Genomic DNA, 9,489 nt, shown 5'->3' on the forward strand with positions numbered 1-9,489 from the left:
TGACCTAAAGGAGGGTGAATTATGAGATCCCACATTGGTTGGGGAGGAGAATTAAACAAAAGAGAACGAGGAATGAGTGCTAGTGAAGACACTGGACCCTGAAGGGGGGTGGATTGTGAGATCCCATATCGATTAGAGAAGAGAACGAGGAACGAGTGCCAGCGTCGCGAAGACGCTGGGCCTAAAGGGGGAAGGATTATGAAGATCTCACATTCGTTGGGAAGGAGATTGAAACAAAAGAGAACGAGGAACACACTGAACCCGGAAGGGGGTGGATTGTGAGATCCCACATCGATTGGAGAAGAGAACGAGGAACGAGTGCCAGCGTCGCAAAGACACTGGGCCTAAAGGGGAGTGGATTATGAAGATCGTCCATTGGTTGGAGAAGAAAACGAAACATTCTTTTATAAGAGAGAGAAAACTAAAAAGGAAAAAAAAGCCTGAAAATGATAATACCGTGAGCAGTTACCGATGATATCATAGTCAGACATTGGACAGTATGCTAGCAAGGACAATCTTATTAGGTATTTATTCGGCCCTATTGAATAAGAAGAACAAGAGAGGTGAGCAGCACAAGAGAAGAACTGCAACAGAGCACAAGAGAAGAACTGCAACAGAGGGAGAAGGGAAAAGGGATTGGATTTGTTGGGTTTACCGTAGCAGACAGCCATGAAATTGTATCGACAGATTCAGAAATCTTGTAATATACGAAACCCAGAACTGTCTGAATTTCACCTGACACCACACTGCCTTCCTCATTTCCCTCTGCATCTTCACCTCCCCCACATCATCACTGTCATAAACACAATAACTCCCCCTCTCTCTCTTCTCAAACACTTTCAAAATCCCATTAAAATCACCCCTTTTTAACCCCAAATCTTTGCATAATTCATCCATCCATCCAATCACCTCCCTTCCCTGGAAATAAACACAGAAATTCAAGCATTCCCAACAAAAACAGAGAACAAGAACCAAAGGATTTTGATTTTTACAACCAATTATTAGTATCCTTATTCAAACAAACACAAAAAAAAAAAAAAAAAAAAAAAAAAAATGGAAGAACAAAATTCATGGGTTGAAGATGAAATTCCCACATTTGCATTTCCAGCTGATAGGCTTGTAATTAGAGGTCTCATCTTCACTAGACAGAGCAGAGAAATGGGTTGTTCTTCTTTTTCTTTGATTCTGATGTGAAGAAGAATCACGCAGCGCCGCCACTGGTACTTGTACCGCCTCACAACGCCCTCCACACGCCTTGCACCTTCCCCTGCAGCTCGGCGGCCGTGACCCTATTTGGCTACTCCTCACCATCTGCCCCTCCACCAACCCTGCATGCAGCCAAACCTCAATCATCTGTTCAAGGAGAGAAGTGAATAGAATGAATGAATGAATGAATGTGGGTTACCTTGAGCCATGGATGTGAGATGAATGAAGATGGAAACAGAGAGGAATAGCAAGTAAATTGAGGCTTGTTTGCTTTGCAGTGTGATGGTGGTGCCCATGTTTTCAGTTTAGAACAAAGGGTAATGGGTGTTGAAGGAGAAGAAGCAGAAGAAGAAGAAGAAGTGCTTAAATAAGAACAGAGGAAAGGGAATTTTGGTGGCAGAAAAAAGGTAAGCAGAGAGGGAAGATGAATAATATAAGTGTACCAAACCAAAAGAGTATCAGCTGCAGTCAGCAGAGATTGAGTGGCCACTCTATAATTCAAATTGACCCATCATTTTTACTTTTTATCTCTCTCTCTCCTCTCAGCACGGTAAACGTTATGGTACATGTTTATCGAGGAATAAACGGTTGAGTTATAATATAAAGTATAGAATGAGTTGAGATGATACGGTGCATGTTTATCGAGGAATGAACTGTTGAGTTATGATATGAAGTATAGAATGAGTTGAGATGATACATGTTGAATGTGATTATGTTTGTTTATTGAAATGTATATGTTGTCTTATGAATTGAGATTCATGACTATGTGTCTATGTTTAGATTGCTATGTTATGTCTCTATTTCATATGTTTATGATGTATGTGGTTATATGAACCTTTAATCGCGAACCTGACTCGATTGTTAGGGGTCTGGATAACCATAGAATTGACATATGGTTTTATGATATATGATTTGTGTCGTGTGGGGACTATTAGGAAATTTGTTAGTTGCTACGAGCAGTAGGGGTCCACAGTTGCACCTTAGAGTTGGTCGAGCCTTGACATGCATGACCCTACGAGATTTATACTGAGGTCGCGCCTCGAGGACTGTAAAATATGATGATGGTGATGATAATGATGAGAGACTAGCAGAAACTACTAACCAGGAGACATAGAGATATCTAGAGAACTTAAAAATATTTTGAGGACGAGAGGTCGGATAGGACCAAGAACCAAGAGAAAATAGTGGAACGAATCCCCAAAAGAGAATAAGATACCGAACATATGAACAAGATCAATAAGGCTTAATAACGAAATACGAACTATCAACAAGCTGCTTTTCAACTTTCTTTTCAAGTGGAGTTCAACGTAGCGGTCGAGGTGGAGGTACTTATTCGAGTTTGTATTTCATATTTTTTTTATCATTATTTTAATCAAATTTCAAATTGCATTCCGGGTTTAAATGTTTTAAATTTTACTCGTTTTTTTTGTTATTTCTACGTCATCAAGTAAGGCTCGTATCGCTCGAAAAACGGGTCGTTACACTCGGTTTCTACGAAGATAAAAGGCAAAGGGTAGTACAAGCAATAAGGCAAAGAAGAAAGGGGAAGGACATGAGCCTCGTTTGATGAGCCAACGTTGTGAATGCCCTTTGGTTTTCCCTTCATTTTGTCTCCCATTTCCCTTTTTCCTTCTCTTTTAATGCATACAATCTTTGGCAGTTCCATTTCTACACGCCATATTCTTTGGCCCCTTTCCTTTCCTTTTGTCTATATCAGTTCGATTATTATTATACACGAATGTCACGACCGACCTATTTTTCTTTGACATTCACGCCACAAAATTTGAGTAGAGCTAGACACTGGACGGTGTGTTAACAAGGACACTGGACTCCTAAGGGGTGGATTGTGAGATCTTATATCGGTTGGATAGGGAAACAAAACATTCTTTATAAATATGGAGAAACTTCTCACTAGTAGACGTGTTTTAAGACGGCAATATGTAACCGGTCAAACAGGTAGAGGTATCAAACTTTGCACGTCAAAGATTCATCATTTGAGCAAAGGTTGAGGCAAGGGTGGACGGGAATTTTTCCATTTTTGTTTCAGAAATCGAGGATGAGGATGTGGATTGTAATTATCTAAAATTTTTAAAGGGCAAAATACACTTCTAGCTCGTAAAGTTTGGGGTTAGTATCTATTTTGTTCCTAAAGCTTCAAAACGAACACTTTGCTTTACTCTTAAGTTCGAGAATAACTCTTAAATTGCTCATAAACTCGTATAGCCATTCGTTGACTAACGGTAACACGATTTGTTTTGGTTAGTTGACAACGAAGAGGGTTGCATTAACGTTTCTCACGTTCTTTCTAGTTTATAGATAGAAAAAAAGGTAAGAAGGTGTAGATTTGAGACTCGAAAAATGAACTCTTTCGGACAGTAAAAAAACAAGAATGAGACAGTAAAAAACCAAGAATGAAAGAGACAAACATGTTTTTCTTTTCATCTGTCTCAATCTCCTTCGGAATAACATATATTCATTGCATCACTCGGTGGCATGCATCCAACCAACGTTTAATCTTGTTTTAACCATCAGATTTTTAATCCATATGTTGTTCAATCATTTGTAGAAAATAAGGTTTAAAATCCAACGGACCGTTGTTTAGAATTAGGGTTAAATGATCGATAAAGGTCGGGTTTTTGTTTGAGACTTCGGCTTGGGATTTGATAGAGAAATTACGCTTGATTTTCTTTTCATGTCTAAAGATCGATTACCAAGCTTGAACCCACATTGAATGACAAATCGTTACACAACCAAGTTCTTCACTACCGTTTGTGATGCTCTTCTGGATGTCGTTCTTATCGACATGTGACAAGTTATGACACAACTGAGTAAATAACGAATCGATCGAAATTTGTAAAAATAAATTAATTTAGTTATAGGCATGTATACGTGGACAACAAATAATATCGGAAAGTATTTTAGTATATCAAAACTACAAAAACTCGATTGACGTAGAAATTTTAGTGAAAATGTTAACCAAAAGTACATTGGAGGTTTGTTCCGTCCTATTGTTGATCTATGGGTAAAAAAATTACAATAATGGTATGATAAACTAATAATCAATGTTAGACGAACACGACTCTACACAATGGTATGATATTGTCATAAGCTCTCATGGCTTTGCTTTGGGCTTCCCGAAAAGAACTCGTACCAGTAGAGTTAGTATTTCTCACTTATAAGTCCATGATCATTCAACCGTCAATACTAAATTTAAGATAAAATTTAATCAATTTCAAAATGGAAGAACCAAGATATTGTAAGCCACAATGATTAAAAAAGGATGCGTTAATGGGGTTCCGGACCCGACCCGTGAAGGAGTATCCATTTGAAGCTCGTCGTAGGGGAGGAGATATTTTTGAACTTTTATTTGTGGAAAAAGAAATGTTGTTGATTTTTTTTTTCCCCCAAATTCTTAGAAGAAGGAGATTTAGAATTGGTGGTAGAGAATTTGCAGTTTCCACGTCCACATTTTCACTCATCAGATTGCATGAGTAATTACTTCTTCATCACCAATCTTCTCCCTCTCCCTGCCGCCGATTTCCACGATGGGAACAAGTTTCCGCCCAAATCTCAAGTGGGCTTTCCAAATTCAGACTCATTCCCGCCGGGCCTCCCCTTCCAAGCTCTCTCCCTATGCCTGTTAGTTCTCTCTCTCTCTGAACTAAGATGCTGAATCATGAACAATCTCGATTCATTTCTGGGTTTTTAATTTGTTTCTGAAATTCCGTGGGTTCCCGCTTGCTCTTTGTTCGGTTTTCTTGATTTTAATCTGCCATTGTTCTACTTGTTATCGATTTTGTGTGGCATTTTGAATTGTTTTCCGATTATCTCGATTATTTGAATAAGGAACGTTTCTGGGATTTCTCGGGAATTTTGTGTTCTTGCTCCTGAATGATTATATATATATATATATATATATATATATATATATATATATATGAATGTGAACTTGTTTTGAGTCTTTTGGAGATTGTTAGGCCTCTTAAATTTCTCCTGGAATGGTTATGAAGTGTGAATATTCGATCTATCTTTAATTTATTTGGATTAGACTGAGAAAAGCCTCATTTCTTAGCATGTTTTAAGGTTATACGATGATTATTGGCGTTGGGAATGCATTATAAATTTTGTTCTGTTCTGCCTTTTAAAACAGCTAAAGGCAGGGAAGCTTCCTTTAATTCGGGAAGGCTTTCGTTCTTCTCCAGTACTTGTGAGGAAGGAGAGGCTATTTCTAGAGAAGCCTTGAAAACATACACTTGCTTGTCTGAAGCTCCACAAACCTTAGCCGATGGTCTGTTAGATTTGGAAGAGAAAGAGATAGAGGTTAGCCCTTTGCTATGAACTTCACAACACCCATTTGTAGGCTTGACCTCGCTTGGTTTCTTGTTCTTGATGGGATGCATCTTATATGTTATTTCAGATAAACAGTGGGGCGAAGTCACTCGGTCATTTGCGTTACGGGTCGAAAAATTCTGGGCCATCCAAGGTAGAGGACAATTTTTGTTCCTGTACGAGCTTGCCTACTGGCAGGGCGTCGCCTTTTGGCATGTTAATGGAAAACCTTGATGTTTTGGAGGAAACTTTTACTGAATCAGGCATGCTAAGCTTGGAAAGAGATATTGTATTTCAACTAACAAAACTTGGAGCTTTGGAGTTTTTCAATGCTTGTCTATCTAGGACGCTTAAAGCATCATCAAGTTTTCGTGATTTGTCGGACTTACCTATTGAGGTTGGTGGAGATCATAATGTAAACCAGAAAACCGATGACCAGAACGACAATATCATAGTTTACTCTGGAAAAAGAGCAGGAAGAAGATCAGTAAAAAGGAGAGCAATGGATAATGCTGATAAAGTTGCTTCACGGCCGCTAGCTACGAGAGCTGCTAAAGAAAAATTCCGTAGTTCTAGGAAAAAAGCATCTAATTCAAAAAAAAGAAGATCGACTGTTGCGCGAAATGAAGCTGAAATGTCCACCGGGGTTAAGGTTGATTCGTGTTTGATGTTCGCACAACCATCCTTCCAATACTTTTTATGCTAAGCTTCTGTTTCATTGCAGGTAGTTGCAAATTTAGAAAGAATTAGAGAAACTTTAGAAAAGGAATCCGGAAGAACAGCAAGCATGAGTTGCTGGGCCGACGCAGCCAGCATTGATATAAAGGACCTGCAGAAACAGTTACAATTTGGTTGGTTCTGCCAGGATGAGCTCTTAAGGAGCACGAATTCATTGGTTATATTCCTTGCAAAGAAATATCGATGCTCCGGGTTACCAATGGAGGACTTGGTTCAGGTCTATTCATTACTATTTTACGAGAAACTTCGGTTCTTCGAATTTCAATATATATATATACACATACGTACTCCGCTTTCTTTTTTGCTTTCATGAATGCAAATGTTGAATACCGATGCCTTGCCTTGAAACATACATTTCTCAATAGAAGTATAGTAAGAAAAATGCAAGGCGCTATGCATCTTGATGTTTATTTTCTCTGTGTACTCGTAGGCAGGAGCCATTGGCGTGCTGCAAGGTGTGGAAAGGTTTGACCCGAAAAGGGGTTTTAGATTCTCAACCTATATTCAATACTGGATAAGGAAATCAATGTCGAGAGTCGTGGCACGAAGTTCAAGGGGAATTCAAATTCCAGTATGATTCTTTCTTCACTGGGAGGCTAATTTCATGAAGTTTTCATATTCATGTATGACTGACTCATCCTTACAATTCTTTTGTAGTGGTCATTAACCAAGGCAATAAATCAAATACAGAAGGCTCGAAAAGCGTTGAACAACAGTGGTAGGAGATATTCGGATGACGATATAGCCAAGGCTACTGGTCTTCCTTTGGCCAAGGTTAGAGTTGCTAGCAACTGTTTAAAAGTTGTGGGTTCAGTTGATCAGAAGATAGGTGATGGACTAAATATGAAATATATGGTAAGACTCTCTCGCTCTTCCGTCTAGGATATCATTGGCTCCCCATTTTCTTTGAACTTCTTGACAATTCTTGGGCATATTTTGTCTATGTTGATTAATTGAGAGCTTTTCCTTTTTCTTTTACTGAAGTTTGTTCATCAAAAGCTTATATATGAATTCATAATTGGTCATGCCAATGTGTGAAGCCGAGTTGTGTGAGATCCCACATCGGTTGGAGAGGTGAACGAAACATTTCTTATAAGGGTGTGAAAATCTCTCTTTAGTAGATGCATTTTAAAGTTTTGAAGGGAAGCTCGGAAAAAAGCCCAAAAAGACAATATCTGCTAGCGGTGGGCTTGGGCTGTTGCAAATGGTATCAGAGCCAAATATTGGGCAGTGTGCCAACGAGGATGCTGGGCCCTAAAGGCGGGTGGATTGTGAGATCCCACATTGGTTGGAGAGGGGGAACGAAACATTCTTTATAAGGGTGTGGAAACCTCTCCCTAGTAGATGCATTTTAAAACTTTGAGGAGAAACCTGGAAGAGAAAGTCCAAAGAGGACCATATCTGCTAGCGGTGGGTTTGAACAGTTACAAGCTAATTTGAAAAGAGCAAGTTTAGAATATCCCGGCCTTCTACCAGATGTTACAACTTACCAATAAATTAATATAGTATATTCTTTAAACATATTGTGACTCCTATGGTGCAGGAATTGACAGCAGATACATCAATAGAGAGCCCAGAAGACACTGTGAAGCGGATGCTAATGAAGAAAGACATCTTCAATCTTCTTGAAGTGTTGGAATCAAGGGAGAGACAGGTCCTGGTGCTGCGATACGGACTCATGGATTCCCAACCCAAGTCGCTCGAGGAAATCGGAAAACTACTACGCGTAAGTAAGGAATGGGTTCGAAAAATCGAAAGGAAAGCCACAACAAAGCTTAAAAATGAAGAGACTGTGAGAAACTTGAGCCATTATTTGGATTGATATACTTCTTTCAGCTTCAGCTCCCTCCAGTCTTTTCAAAACTTGCAGCAGCCCAAAGAAGCCAAGAGATTGGCATCGCGCTTTCGGGCCATACTACCAAAGTGTTCGTTACAACAAGCATATCTCAATCCTCAACGACTCTCACCGGTTAGTACAGTTCCTTGCATGATGCATTACCACTGAAACATCGACTCGACTCGTCTGGTTGGTGGTTCATGTTTTTTGATGTAAAATATGATCTTTACTTCCATCATATGCATGAATTGAGCTGTAGATAGAGATGTGCACCTGGGCATGGCCAAACCTTCCATATATATATAAACATATATACATATTTACAGCCATTTTTAGCCATATGAGTCCACATTGTATTAAATTTTATTTCATATACAGGGCAATTCATGCCATTGTTGTAGAGATGGATGTCTGGACGATCATAGTAGATTTATTAATACCAAGTTTATGACTTTTCATGCATTTCTTAGCTGATAAGAAACTTGAGGGATCATACAATACTTTACTTTCTTTAGAAGAAATGGAACAAATGAGCTGAGAGACAAAATCTGTTTGGTTTTACAACTTTGGTTAAAGCATATGCTTTTTTCTCTGCTCAGAATTGAATGCTATAATTTATTGTTATCAACTGCTTTTCTTGATGGAGGGGAAAGCTACAACGACGTATAACGTATATTCTTTATTCTAAGGTCGGAGATTCAAACGTCTTGTACTTCTAATTGATTGTTTTTTTTAAATCTTCATTTGCGATATAATGTTTCTTTGACGAATAAATTTTTATGACGATGGTGAGAGATCTATAGCATTTACCAAACACTGCTACACTAGGTCTTGAATAATTGATTGTTGGTTTAATGAGTATGTCGCATCAGCGATTAGGTTGAATAACAAGTTTTGTTGAACTTTGGTCTCGATTTAGTATGTAACTAGCTTTTGACTTAGAACGTGATGCCTATGATTTTAAAGGCTTAAACTTAGTTATTATGGTTTTGTTGAACTTAATGATTCACGTGAAGTTTTTTTTGTGAGATCCCACATTGATTGGAGAGAGGAACGAGTGTCAGTAAAGACGTTAGGTCTCGAAGGGAGGGGAGAACAAGTGCTAGTGAGGATGTTGGGCCCCATAGGGAGGGTAAATTGTGAGATCCCACATCAGTTGGAGAAGAGAACGAAACATTCTTTATAAGTGTGTGGAAATCTCTCCTGAGCAAGAATGTTTTTAAATCTTGATGGGAAGCTCACCCAAATAGGACAATATCTACTAGCAGTGGACTTCAGTGTGTGGAAATCTCTCCTGAGCAAGAATGTTTTTAAATCTTGATGGGAAGCTCACCCAAATAGGACAATATCTACTAGCAGTGGACTTCGATTGTTACATT

The 9,489-nt window shown here is 38.8% G+C and overlaps 2 protein-coding genes across 2 annotated transcripts; one reads left to right on the top strand and one right to left on the bottom strand.

Annotated features, from left to right (window-relative positions):
- Positions 1-1,026: 1,026 nt before the first annotated feature.
- LOC111805406 (EPIDERMAL PATTERNING FACTOR-like protein 2) lies at positions 1,027-1,545 on the bottom strand. The gene is made up of 2 exons (XM_023690490.2): positions 1,406-1,545; positions 1,027-1,328 (listed from the first exon to the last, which is right to left on the bottom strand). Exons 1-2 carry the CDS (start codon positions 1,500-1,502, stop codon positions 1,069-1,071), a joined length of 357 nt encoding a protein of 118 aa, XP_023546258.2. The 5' UTR covers positions 1,503-1,545; the 3' UTR covers positions 1,027-1,068.
- A 3,027-nt stretch (positions 1,546-4,572) lies between these two features.
- On the top strand, positions 4,573-8,572 carry LOC111805404 (RNA polymerase sigma factor sigC). Its single transcript, XM_023690487.2, has 7 exons — positions 4,573-4,845; positions 5,357-5,526; positions 5,624-6,187; positions 6,260-6,490; positions 6,704-6,844; positions 6,931-7,128; positions 7,817-8,572. Exons 1-7 carry the CDS (start codon positions 4,752-4,754, stop codon positions 8,093-8,095), a joined length of 1,677 nt encoding a protein of 558 aa, XP_023546255.2. The 5' UTR covers positions 4,573-4,751; the 3' UTR covers positions 8,096-8,572.
- The last annotated feature ends 917 nt before the right edge of the window (positions 8,573-9,489 follow it).

This window comes from Cucurbita pepo, chromosome 11, assembly GCF_057944985.1.
Source record: "Cucurbita pepo subsp. pepo isolate OVF chromosome 11, ASM5794498v1, whole genome shotgun sequence".
NCBI classification, from domain to species: domain Eukaryota; kingdom Viridiplantae; phylum Streptophyta; class Magnoliopsida; order Cucurbitales; family Cucurbitaceae; genus Cucurbita; species Cucurbita pepo.

Excerpts from the sequence above, each read along its gene's own strand:
- LOC111805404 (XM_023690487.2), top strand. The coding sequence starts at position 4,752 with ATGGGAACAAGTTTCCGCCCAAATCTCAAGTGGGCTTTCCAAATTCAG. Across the intron at positions 4,846-5,356 it reads CAAGCTCTCTCCCTATGCCT|CTAAAGGCAGGGAAGCTTCC; the intron begins GTTAGTTCTCTC and ends CTTTTAAAACAG. Across the intron at positions 6,188-6,259 it reads AAATGTCCACCGGGGTTAAG|GTAGTTGCAAATTTAGAAAG; the intron begins GTTGATTCGTGT and ends GTTTCATTGCAG.
- LOC111805406 (XM_023690490.2), bottom strand. The coding sequence starts at position 1,502 with ATGGGCACCACCATCACACTGCAAAGCAAACAAGCCTCAATTTACTTG. Across the intron at positions 1,329-1,405 it reads TCTCACATCCATGGCTCAAG|GGTTGGTGGAGGGGCAGATG; the intron begins GTAACCCACATT and ends GGCTGCATGCAG.